The sequence below is a fragment of the Rhineura floridana genome, chromosome 6, assembly GCF_030035675.1.
Source record: "Rhineura floridana isolate rRhiFlo1 chromosome 6, rRhiFlo1.hap2, whole genome shotgun sequence".
Classification (NCBI taxonomy): domain Eukaryota; kingdom Metazoa; phylum Chordata; class Lepidosauria; order Squamata; family Rhineuridae; genus Rhineura; species Rhineura floridana.
In genome coordinates, this window is record NC_084485.1 from 137,084,165 (window position 1) to 137,097,891 (window position 13,727).

At 40.5% G+C, this 13,727-nt stretch overlaps 1 protein-coding gene across 9 annotated transcripts in view; it reads right to left on the minus strand.

The window, feature by feature from the left end:
- The window catches only part of NR5A2 (nuclear receptor subfamily 5 group A member 2), a 165,880-nt gene that overhangs the window by 128,055 nt on the left and 24,098 nt on the right, over positions 1 to 13,727 (minus strand). For 8 of the 9 annotated variants that reach the window (XM_061633933.1, XM_061633934.1, XM_061633932.1 and 5 more), the window contains exons 2-4: positions 13,144 to 13,262; positions 11,230 to 11,371; positions 4,609 to 5,258 (exon numbers count right to left, since the gene is read on the minus strand). In XM_061633933.1, coding sequence (XP_061489917.1) covers positions 4,609 to 5,258; positions 11,230 to 11,371; positions 13,144 to 13,262 — 911 coding nt within the window. The remainder of the gene's footprint in view (positions 1 to 4,608; positions 5,259 to 11,229; positions 11,372 to 13,143; positions 13,263 to 13,727) is intronic. The other variant, XM_061633939.1, reaches the window with a different exon arrangement.

The following is a 13,727-nucleotide window of genomic DNA, read 5'->3' on the forward strand; positions in this document are numbered from 1 at the left end:
CCAACACTTGTTATTTCTGTATCGAGTAGCAGCATATAGCAAGCAGAGCACACACTAGAGCCTGACAATGATTCTTTCATTGTTTGCACAAAATAAATTGCCCTCTTTGAGTTCCTGAGCAAAACAGACTCAGGCACAACACATTCCTGTTCAAATCTGCACCCTGCACATCCATGAAAATACGCACGTTAAACATTTGCTAGGATATTCATAAAACCTTGTGTGTATTTTAAGGCTCACTGAAATCATGGGAGTTGTAACACTTAACCCTCAATAAAACGTTTGAAACCAAACTAATAGTGAACTCACTTTTCAAGCGTGGATTCTTATGGAGCCAAAATGGTACCAGCCACACATAAGAGGAAGATATAAGCCTCGGGAAAATCCTAATGTTTGCAGAAGTACAAAAAATCTTTAAGAGGGATTTTTAAAGAGAGGAAAAAAGCCGAATGGAGGAAAAAACTCCTCTAAAACAGCCCATTTTGTGCTGAGCATACTAAGTGAGCATGAAATGCTGAATGTTTGCTGGGAATGGAATGGAGTATGCTGGAAAAGGACATGGCTGGCTGGCGTCCACTGCCACAATTTGTTGCAGATGCCCCTTATTTTTGTAATGTATATACAGCTTTCTTCCACAGAACAACTCAAGGCTGTATACACAGGGTTCACAGGCAGCCTCCCAGTTAAGCACCGATCAGACCACCTCGGCTTCAGAATTGCCTTGGGAATGCTTCTAAAGCCTGCAGCCCTCTGGGCTGGTCCTTCTTTTTCTTATTGGTCTCCCATAGGGTAAAAGGTAAAGGTAAAGGTGTCCCCGCACTTGTAGTGCGAGTCGTTTCCGACTCTTAGGGTGACATCTTGCGACGTTTACTAGGCAGACCGTATATATGGGGTGGGATTGCCAGTTCCTTCCCTGGCCTTTCTTTACCCCCCAAGGCTGAGTGGACCTCGACCCCTTTTACCGGAGATTCGACTTCCTCCTTCCGTTGGAATCAAACTCTGGCCGTGAGCAGAGCTTCGGCTGCGTTACCGCTGCTTACCACTCTGCGCCACGGAGGATCCCATCGGGTAGTGGTAACAAAATGAGTTGTCTCGGCGTGGTATGAGAAAAGACTTTTCTATACAATGGGAAATTCTATGACAGCAATTCCAGAGGGGCACTCAACTTCCTTTTCTTAACCATAAAGGTTCTATCGAAAAACACAGTATAATACACAGGTTGACGCAACAACATTTCCCTGAGCAGCAGGGGTGGGATGAAGTGGCAGAAATGAATCCCGGTGTTTTTTCTTTACCGTCTCAAGAGGAAAGCACAGAAGAATCCATGCAGACAAACAAAAGGCCCCAAGAGGAACTTCCTCATTTTGGGATGGTTTGGCTATCTTTATCATCATGCCAAACAGTAAGGAAAACAGTGGAAAGCAAGGCGACGGTAATCACAAGGAGATGGAACAGAAAGGGCAAAGATTAATGGCTGTCTCACACGTATGCAGAATGTGGTGGCGGATGGAGGTGACACCATTTGGATTAAATCATCTGAAGTTGTAAGTGGAAGGATCAGAGATCTCAAATGTTCCCTCATGTAAATAAATAAATAAACAACCTCCCTAGCAAACTAGCATATCAGAGGAAAAGGCAGAGATGTCCTGCCTGATGTGCTAATTTATTACATGCAGGCGGGGAACTTTTTATAAGGGGAAGCACTAAAAACATGACCTCACCCCTGCACTTAGAAGTGGCTCAGTCCAGAATGATGTGACCCTACCCGGACAGAGGAAGCCTGGCCTTTGTTATCCATGCTCTGGTAACATCCAGGTTGGACTCCCGTAATCTGCTTTGCATTGGGCTGCCTTTGATGACAATTCAGAGACTGTATTTAAAATTGGGATGCGGTGGCTAGATTACTAACCTGAACTGGGCATTTTGACCGTATTACCACATCAGTTCCACTGGGTCCCAGTATGTTTCTGGGCCCAGTTCCAAGTGCTGGTTTTGACCTTTCAGACCCTTTATGGATGAGGACCAGGATACTTGAAAAACTGCATACGTCCATATGTGCACATGTATGTAAAGTTCTTTAGTGGAGGGCCTTCTGCAGGCGCCCACTCTCAAAGGTGAGGGTGAGTGGCTACCAGGGAGAAGACCTGCTCAGCAGTAGCATCCCAGTTATGTAATGCTCTCCCCACTGCCTGGTGCCTTGCAACACCTTTTCTCTTTTCCCAGGCCTTTTAGACATCATTTCAGTCCTTCTTACTGTTTTTACCTGATTTTAAGACTGTGATTAGTTTCAGTCCTTGCATTCATCGTGATTGTTTAGACTGGCACTTTATGCACTTTAATAGTGTTTGTATTTTCTGCTCTGGGAATCAGTAAAATACTAAATCTGTGCAGAACAGCTCTTGGATCAGGAATGCTGAGAAAATCCACGGAAAATCTGCATATTGGCAACAAGCAACAATGACCGCACTGCAAATGTACACTCATGAGATCAGCCAATGTTTGTCACAATTCTGCGGCTCTTTCCCTCCCTCCCCCTTGCAGTGTGACATACTCCACAGGAACATTTTGGAATAGGAGACTTTCAGAACCAAAAGAGTTCCAAAAGGTCACCTGCTCCTAGTTTTTTGCCCTAGGACAAGTTGTGCTAAACATACATGATATCGGGCAGAATTTCCCCCCAACTTTCACTGAAAGTCTTTCAGAGAGAACATCACACAACCTCGCATGACACCTGCTTCCATAGGTGAGTGGCTCTCACAGTTATTGTTATCTAATGCTCAAAAGAAACTTCCTTTCCCAGTGTTTAAGCCCCATTGTCCCTTGTCCTAGTGGATTGCAAAAACATATTGTCCCCAACTTCTTTCTGGCATCGTTCAAAATTGCCATCAGGACATCCCACATTATTCCTTTCCAGAGGGCTAGAAATACCTATACGCTTCTGCACTGGGTCTGTTCCTGAGCCAGCTGCTAATGTCTTAATTAGCTTGCTACTCCAGTTCCATCAACGACCTTTTGTTTTGCTAGGCTCTGGGCAGGAACTTGAGCAGCCCTTCCAGGGACCTGTTTCTTTTGCATTCTTCAAAGTTTAAAGGAATGTAACTTTGAGAGCCTTTGCGCACCAACAGTTGTGGTTTGGGTTTTTTTTGTTTTTGTTTTGGCACAATAAATGCATATTTGGCACTCATAAAGCCTTGCCTTCAGGGTACTCTCCAGTCCTGAAAACATTGCATTTCTGAGCACTCAAAAGCACAATATGATGTCATCATCAGAAAGCATAGCCATTGTTATTTTGCTACCTACAAGTTGCTGAGGGTATCCTGGAATCTATGCCGACTAAAATAATGTCCTTATTTCTGAACACTACCGCTCCACAGAACCTAAGGCATTTTGGTACCCTTTGCAATATGGTTATGTATCCTATCCCACACTGGGGCCTGCAGTTCTTGGGTCCAGTGACTCCTTGATACCCATTTCATCTGGCCTTATGAATGATTGACACTAGCTCAAGTAACTGGTTTACACTCCTAGTCTTTTCTTTCAGCAAGCCATGCTGTCTGTGATCATTCTGGCTACCATTCAAATCTCACAACATACCCTAGGATTCATAGATATCTTGGTCCTGTTTCTCCTAAGATGCCTTACCAATGGTCTGATCTTTTCCTATTTCTCTATATTGGAAATGTGGCAAAAGCAACTTCTGTTTGGGTTCTTTTTGCATTCCAGAAGGAAGATAGAGTTAGGGTCCTCCAGCTGGCTAGGTCGCCTGCCTTTACTTGTGCTCTTCACTACATAACTTCCATCCATTGTAAACTTATATTCTCAGGGAAGGTGACCTGCCTTCTGACCCTTCTTCCTGTTTACTCTTCTTTGACTGTCCAAGAGGAGACATCTTTGTTCTTTCTCCTGAAACTTCAGGGCAATACCCAAGTCTGGCCACTGTGCCTCCAACTTAGTTAGTTAGAACTAGGTATGCCTTTCCTAACTACTATGTATTGCTATAAATAAAGTAGCTTTTCTTATTTTACTAAGTCTTAAGCCTCAATGATTTAAACACAGGGGAAAAGTCTGCTTCTTAGGTAAATACACACTGGCACACACAGCTCAGAACCTTGAATTACTCTACATACACATAACATATATCACTAGCCCTCTTCTCCCACCCTTTATTCCTCTGCTGTTTCTGAGGAGCAGGCAAAATATTAAAAAGGCCTTGCAAAGGGAGAGCATCTTCTGCCTACTGCAGCACATGTCCTGTCCCACTCCCATCAGCACTGTCCTAGACTGCTGTCTACGGTCACCATAACAAGGTGAACCATGCAAGAAACACACTTGGACAGACACTCCAGCTCCTCAGAGTCTTCTATTTTAATGTTATTTTCGTACGGAAATCTACAGAATAGAGGCCTGATCTTCTCATACTTTCTTTTGAGAAGATTCTGATGAGCAGAACAGTTATAAAATGTATATAGAACTCACGGTTACAAAATGACATTTGACCAAAGGATAGTGAACGAATAATAGCTACACTGAGCAAAATGACACACCATATCTTCTTGCTTCAAACTCTTACTGCATGGTCATGCAGTACAAAACAATTGGATAACATACCTTAAGCTCTCTGAAGAAGATGCTACTTCTGGCCCACTCGACAATCGAGAAGAGGGTTTGGTCAGCCATTTTACACATAAGCCCAAAGGTATTGAGCTTTTCGTGCTTGCTTCGGTTGGCTTGCTCTTGCTGCAAATATGCCATGATCTTAGTCTGGACCTGCGGCTCATCTGGCTCACACTTCAAGAGTTCCAGTATCAGATGAGGAATACTTGCCGGTGAGCTCGTCTGATGATAACCATCCATGTAAGAGTAGCCCATTATTGACTCAGGAGAGCTAGTGTAAGGATCGGGGTACTCAGACTTGATAGCACGGCTGGGAAAATGACCGTAGGTCTGGTAACCTTGTAGGCTGCCATGTGGTGGCATTGTCATGCTAATCGGAGAGGTTACGAAGGGGCTTCTGTCATAGTCTGTGGGAGGCAAGGCTGTATGGTTCAGAGGTAGGCCCTTGGAGGCAGAATGAATATTCTGGATCGCAGAGGATATTGTTAGATCAGTGGGCATTGCTTGAATCACCTGAGTCATGGCTTCCAGCTTGAGTCCATTTGCTCGGATGAGAGCTTTCTTCTGCTGCTTCAGTGCCCTGTCCCTCTTGTACATGGGTCCAAACTTGTTTCGACCCCCACGCATTCGGTCAGCCCTCACGGCTGTTAAAAGTGGAGGTGAAAAATGACAAGTGTTAAATTATGAATGCGAAGCAAATGACAGTATTCACTTGAAAGTAGAAATATGGACATTTTTAGCCTGTAAAGTCCTTGGGGCATGGATACCCCCCCCCATGGATCAAACTGTGCAGTCTGAAGCTGCTCATTTATCCAACTTTGTCATAGAGGTCCAGTTTGTCTCCATGACATGGAGTACTCTTTTCTTATCTTAGGCTGGAGCATCAGCTTTGACTTTACCTGGACAGAAATTGCCATGCCTCAGTGACCCAAGTCCTGTTAATGTCCAGGTTAGACTACTGTAATGCTTTGTACATGGGACTGTCTTTGAAAACAGTCCAAGCTTCAGTCCAATATACAGTGATGAAGCTGTTAACCGGGATCAGGTGTTATGAGCACGTTACATCTGTGCTTCACCAACTGCACTGGGTCTCAGTTGTTTCTGGGCTCAATTCAAAAGTACTGTTTTTGACTTTTAAAGTTCTGCACAGGTTGATCTGGGGATATTGGAAGTGCTGTTTGTCTCCACATATACATGCCCATTCTAAGATTTTAAAATGTGGCCTTTCTTTGGGTGTCTCCACCATTTGAGGCAGGGGAAAATGTCTACTTCATTCATTAATTCATTCGTTCTTATTCATTTATTCATTCATTGTTTTTATATCCCACCCTTCTCAGATCGTGAGCACAAGATGGCAAACAGCATCATTAAAATTCAAGAGAACATACAATATTGAAAACATACTTAAAATCATAATTGATGATGACACCTGATGGTGGTATGTTCTCTCTAGGGAAGCTCCCCTGGTGCCTACCTTGATGTCATTTTGGTGCCAGGTAAAGATTGTTTTATTATCCAAGACTTATTAATTCTCTGTAGAGCCAGTGTGGTGTAGTGGTTAAGGTGCTGGACTGAGACCTGGGAGACCAGGGTTCGAATCCCCACACAGCCATGAAGCTCACTGGGTGACCTTGGGCCAGTCACTGCCTCTCAGCCTCAGAGGACAGCAATGGTAAACCACCTCTGAATACTGCTTAACATGAAAACCTTATTCATAGGGTCACCATAAGTCAGAATCGACTTGAAGGCAGTCCATCATTACATCATCATTAATCCTCTGTGCATTACTTTCATGCTGCTTAGCATTTCTTCTATCCCACTGACTGCTTTTATGTTGCTTTTTTATACTATGGTGTTTTAATGTTCTTATTTTAATTTTCTTTATTGTAATTTTAAATTTTTAAGCCACCCTATTGAGGGGCAGGGTATAAAATCAATCAAACACATTTGTTTTACTTATGTTGCTCTGTGGAGCACCATGGACACTGATGATGCTGTGTAAATAAATCATTATTCAATTTACTGGCTTCCTGAGATTTTGTTCAATCAAAATAGGCTCTTTAGTCCAAAAGGAAGAAAGACTAATAGGCATGGATCCTATTTTGATAGCCTCATAGCCTTTGTTTCCATGCTGTTTTAAAGTACGGAATTCACAGGGGGTGTTTTGCGGGGAGGGGAGGGAATAACAGCTATAATACATTGTGTTTGGTTTTGGTTTAGCCATACCCATTTTAAGAACACCTTGGGTGTTTCCCCCTTCAGCTTCTGGACATGCTTCCCCAGATAGATTATATATGTCCAAATAGGCAGGTGTCACCTACACCAAAGATGAACCCGCCGATGCTATTTAGCTTGTAACAGAATCAGGGTGGGAAGGAAGTCAAGGAAACCCACTCCAACAGTTGCCCTGGGGATCATAGCGGTGGTCTCTTTCACAGCAGTGTATTGCCACAGCATTTTCTGAAAGCAGCAGCAAGAGGGCCTCACCATCCCTGCCCTTCTCAATGGCAATTAGGTACGAGGAAGGGCCTTTGACAGCTTGGTGACATGCTGAGATGGCTGGGGGTTACGTTCCTAAGCTTTTATCTTAAGGATTAGTGTGCCATTAAAAATGTATTAGCCTTTCTAGGTACACAGAGGATCATACATTATCATAAAGGTGTTAACAATTAATGATTTCAGCCTAAACTGTAATTTTATGAACTAGAATTTAAGACCATGTATCACAATCAAGGAAACATGCATATAAATGTCAGCGGCATTTATGATTATGAGAGCATGCATTTCTTCTTCCCGTTCTGCTGATAACAAAAGGGAAGTTGGATTATGAGACAGGAGCAGAAGGGTAATAAGATAATTTTTAAAATAAAGGATGGTCAGAAATGTATCACCTATGATTTGGAAGGTTTGTTAACTAATTACAATGATGTACCATTTCTCACCCCCCCCAAAAAATTGTTACTATTGGTCAATTTCTCATTGCTGTAGTTTTATGAAATCAGAAGCACTGAGCCTGCCAGTTAATGAGACTTTTCGTATATGTGTATATTTTCAGGGGTACCAGAGGTAAGCTGCATTTTAAAATAATGGAAAATGAATTATTTCCTCAATTATCTTCTTATGGGCATAGTAGCAATATTATAGGCATATATGTAAAGTGGAGATTTGATGGGGAACTGGCATCCAAAAGTCTGTGTGCCACATTTTGTGGGAACAGCATGCTGGGGGTTTTCAGGCTCTTTCTCTTACTTTGGTCTGTTGCGCCTCCTAAAAAATAATAATCTTAAAGCTTGAGGTCCTCCAGAGCAACATTCAACAGAGAAGCTGCATCTAGAACATAGAATAGGACTCCATGTATACACAGTAATGCTTTGTGCATAGGCATCCTAGGACTGCAGCTATTATTTTCAACACCATTCTAGTGCTGTGAAAGAATTCAACAAATTCACTGATATGAAAAAAGATGGGTACATCTTTTCCCTTTTTTAAAAAATCTAGTCAGTACTAAATATTATTAATATTTACCAATTTATGAATCACTTTTTGCATTCATCTCAGGGCAATTTACAAGCATAGCATAAACATAGCTAAACATATTTTTCAAACAGTACCCCCCCCAAGTAGGTTTAAAAATAAAACAAAATGAACACCTAAGGCAGAGACCTTTTCACTCAGCTGGAAAAGCTTATTGCAATAAAAAAATCTTCAGTTGTTTCCCAAAGGTACAGAGAGTGAGTGCCTGTTGTATCTCTGCAGGGATGCCATTCCAAAACACAGGGACAGCCACACTGAAAACCCTGCTCTGAGCTACCCTGGTTGTGGTTTTGACATTATTCCCTCATAAGAGAATTGCCTCATGGGAATACCATGCTAATATGCTAAGGGAACATTTTAGGAGAAAATTGGCAGACAGATGCTTAACCCTGTCCTTGCATTGCGATTCTCTTTTGAAAATCTTTTACATATATCTTCCCTCCAGTTAGGCTCAGAAGCATGAAGCCAAGGTTGAGGGGTTGTGGTGGGGAGGAATTGCTTGTGGGAGGAGGGGAATTTGCAAAGGAGGGCTGATAGGCATGGGGTAGTTACCTATAAATCCTCTGTTCAGATTACTTTGGGAAATGAAGATTCTGATTTGACAAGATTACTTCTATCATCACCCAGTTATAGCTTATGGACCATAGGTTAGACAGCTGCAATTCCCTAGATTTCAACAGAACTAGATTGACTTAAATACAGTCTTAGGCTGCAATCCAGTGCACATGTACCTGGGAGTAAGTCCCAGTGAATCCAATGGAGCTTACTTTTGAATAGACATGAACTGAATGGCAGCTTTAATTGCTTATTATGCAGAAGTACCACGGATCCTCCGTGGTGCAGAGTGGTAAGTGGCGGTAATGCAGCCGAAGCTCTGCTCACGGCCAGAGTTCGATTCCAACGGAAGGAGGAAGTCGAATCTCCAGTAAAAGGGGTCGAGGTCCACTCAGCCATCCATCCATCCTTGGTCGGTAAAATGAGTACCTGGCATATGCTGGGGGGTAAAGAAAGGCCGGGGAAGGAACTGGCAATCCCACCCCATATATACGGTCTGCCTAGTAAACGTCACAAGACGTCATCCTAAGAGTCAGAAACGACTCGCACTATAAGTGCAGGGACACCTTCACCTTTTTATGCAGAAGTACCCTAGAAAAGTGGACTGCGCTTTGGAAGTGGTATGTATTGCAGATCTGTATGCCCCAAAATAAGTTGGTCTACAAATTGGAAAAAGTTGAGTCTTTAGATGAGTAACTGATGAATTGATCTATCCCTTTAAATCAACTGGCCTATTATACAACTACCAATATAGGTGCCTTTCTGAGGTATCAAAGAAAGTGTGGGATAACTTATCAATTTAATAAACAAAATGTCCCCCCTTATTATCAGAATGACAAATATTTCACATTCATGCTAGAACCAAAATAACTTTAAAAATAAACAAGTGTACTGTCAACTCTCACATTAATAAAATTAGTCTCCACCTAATTAATTGTAGGTTACTAATCTGCTGGTTAACACTTGCCATTATTAAAATGCAGTAATTATGCCTAAGCCATTTTTAAAACCTTGGCAAACTCATTCACTATACAGGATGATCCTATGTAAGTCCCATTCTTCTTACTAAGAGCACAGCCCTATACATTTCTATGCAGAAGTAAGTTCCACTCAGTTCAATTTTGCTTATTCCCAAAGAGGATTGCAGCCTAAGGATGTTCAGGATCTCACTGTTAAATAGCAATAAAATGGAACACTGAATGTGTTCTACATTCAAAATCAACCTTGAAATCTGCCACAAATAAAATTAAATTTTGGGATTCATATATCTAAATTCTAATATATGGGGCCAGAGTTTTCTGTGTATTGGAATCCAATTACTTGATATTTGCAGACCAGTAAAAATTACAAACAGTATTTCCTTAAAATGAGCAACAGCTATGACCTGAGACAGAACTGAGTGGATCATCACAAAATGTGGCAAATGTGGTAACAACTTTGTTAAACATATTATTGAATTTATGTTTGGGGCAAGTGCAAGCCTATACACCTTGCAAAGTGTTTCCACAACTCTGAGACAGCAAGATCCATGGCTGCTTTTTTTTAAAAAATCCAGAAAATCCAAAATCTCCCTGAATTTCCATTTTGAGTTAATATTTGTTTCTGAAGTAAAATGAACATGTTTTGAGACATTAGAATGGCAATTTACTATGAGTAAAAGAATGCTACTTCAGTAATTTCTTGTCCTACATTTGTGACTTAAGTGAAATAGCTTAAATCAAGCCCACTGATTGTCATCAAACTTCCTGATAATTCAGAAGGGGGAAAAATAACTGTCTTTCCTAGTGCAAAATCCTATAAATTCAGTGGACTATTCAAATATAATTGTAGCCTTAAGTAAAATCTGAAATCCATTCCAGAATATTTTCTTTTTCTTTATATTTATTGACTTCTATTGGAAAACACAGCAAAACAAAACTAGGTTTCTTTTTTTATCAAATACTAGTCATACTTTCAATGATTGTTTAGTTAATGATTCGCCCAGTTGCACAATCCATCCATGCAGGGGATTCCACTGATAGCTAAGAATGGTCAATTGTGCATGAGAAAAATACTCAGTATACTAGACTTCTAAAGCTATGTTTTGTATTTAAAACTCTCAGATATCACTAGAAAGGTTGTTGTAGGAATTGCTTTCAGCCTCCTTTATGATATCTACTCTCATTTAATTTTGTTTGCTTAAAAAGAATCCATTTTATTTGCTCAAGTATTTGTTTGCTTGAATACTCTACATTCTTTTGGTATGCTGTAACTGTAAAGTTATACTTATGAGATGCCAATTCTAATGCATACATTTAAACTACTCTCCAAGCACAATAGCTGCATATGTTGCCGGGGGGGGGGGGAGAGTCCTTTTAAATAAAAGTTTTGTGCAAGGCACCATGAGCATCAATAGTTTTGATCAACCATATGGACCAGAATCTCAGAGTAAAGTCCCAAATGACAGAAATGTAGTAATTGTAAATATGCTTCAGAGCAGCTACATATTAGGTTTTACAAACGCACAGGAACAGGTCTTAGCCTTACCTTCCAACTTCATCCCAACACTTAGACATTTTTGAAATCGACAATAAGGGCAGCGCTTCCTTTGAGTTTTGTCAATCTGGCAGCTTTGATTTTCTATGCATGTGTACCTTTTGTTGTTCTGGACTGTTCGTTTGAAGAACCCCTGTAAAACAAATACAAAATACTCATCTGCTTTGCATGAATGGCTGGGTCCTGGAGTTTATTTTGTATTCTGAAAACCTTTGCCATACTCTACATTCATTATGCCAATTGCGCACTTATGAAGCGGCAGGCTTGATTCCAGATATCTCCATGCAATCCCTTAGAGGAAAACCACTTAGGCCACAGACAGAAGTTTTCTGGGGCTAGTCTACATTGGTATTGATTTACAACAGACCTGAGCAAGACTTCCTTCTTGCATCCCAAGCAATCATCTGCAAATAGCAGTTTGCCTGAATAGTCTAATAATCTGTATGGAATGAGTTAACATTATTTTTGAACTGGCATTTTGAGTGATTAGATACAGAATTTTAAAAAGAACTTGCAGCAGGTACATGAGAAAGGTTATTTGCTTCCACCTCTTCAGTGAAGCCTTAGGCTAAACCTTTTGCCCCCCACCTTCACTGAAACAAACCCTAACTACTTGCAAATACATTTTCTCCTATCCCTCCCTTGTCACTCTTGCCTTCCTTTTCTCCACTGGTTTGTTACTCTTGTCCTTATCACCTACTTCTCCCTCTGTTGTCTCCTCTTTTCCTGCTGTATAAATGTATAGTGTAAGCTCATCGGGGCAGATTTTTTCCCCCTGCTTTGTACACTGGTGGCACTATCTAATTTACAATTGCCACTAGTGATGATAAAAATCATGTGCTATACTAGAGCACAAATATTCTCATGTATCATTATGGTAATATGGAAATAATATATATTGGACATTTAAATTGCAACCCTAATGCAAACTCACTTGAGAAGAGTGGTTGAAATTCTGTACATGCTTACCTGGGTGTAAGCCCCATTGTGTTCAATGCAACTTACTTCTGAATAGACATGTCTGAGTAGACATGCATAGCATAGCATTGTCAGTCAGTGGATTAAGTGGGACAGTCTTCAGAGTATACATTCATGCTATTGGTTAATTATTAATTTTTATACAGTCCTAAAACTATGTTTGTGTCTCCTAAAAATGCTTAAAATTATGTTGTTTTGTACAGAGAACTAAGCAGTCTGTTTTAGTTCCATATTAGTAGAACTGTTTCTTCTGAAAAACAACCTTTTCTAGTTATTTATTTCAGATCAAAGTGGTGGTTGACTTTAATAGCTGTCTTCATGGGATCAGCCTATCATTTTAAACCGTATGTGCATATTATGTATCAAAATGAAATACACATGCAAAAATAATATTTCATAGTGATATATGATGTTGAAAAACCATTTAATTGATTTCCACTTGATCACTTTCCAAATAAATACTGACATAAAATGTTCTCTCTGTGTGTGTGTGTGTAAGCATAAAAATTATGACAACAGAAATTTACATTTTCATCCTGAAAGATGAAAAACTTGAAACAGTTGCCTTCAATACAGTAGCCCTGAAATTTATCAGGAACAAGATACAGGAACAATAATACTCAATGTATATAAATCAACTAAAATCAATATTGAGGACAGCTGGGAACGAAAGCTCCTCTACAACTACATCACTTCACGACAACCAAATATTTAAAGGCAGTAAATATAGCCAACCTATACAGAACACCCTGGTGAGTTTTTCTTTCTATTGGCTAAAAAAGAGAAATTTCCTGCTCTTTACAAAACTTCTGCCTTCTAAGAAGAAATTTTACATGTATTCACAATATTCTGTCCTCCCCATCAAAAGAATTAGAAATGAGAATTACCAAGCATTTTCTTCCCATTAGAAAATAAATTGTACAAAACCTTGCAACTTTCACAGGTAAGGAGTCCATAGTGATACCCAGAGACTTTATCTCCACACACTGGACACAATTCTTCCAGATCTTCATCATATGAGTAATTCACCATTTTAAACTGAGACACTGGAAAACAAAATAGGGAAAATAGCGCCCCGTGAGAATGCATGCAAATGTTTCCATCCCCTTGACTTAGGTCCATCACTTTTGAGCCTAGGAAACATTCCTGGGCATCCATTTTTTTGTTGTTTCTCATCCCCTTTAAAGCCTCGAAGTGGGATTTTTTAAAAAATGATCAGCAACACCAATGAGATTTTAATTGATGACAAAGCACCTCTCTTCCCATATTTCATTTATGGGATGAAAATCTGCCAAAGCCATCCACTGCAACCAGCACTCTTGAAAGTGCTTTGCTGTTTACCTTTTTCAACCCAGCAACTTCATTCCCCCTCTCCAAAAAAATATTTGACCTCTAGCTGGATCCTAGGCACATTTACTGGCAAGTAAACCCACTAAATCCAAAGCAGCACACTCCAAGTAAATCTACTTAGTTTTCTTCCGTTCATTATAAGGTGATTTCTCTCCCCCATT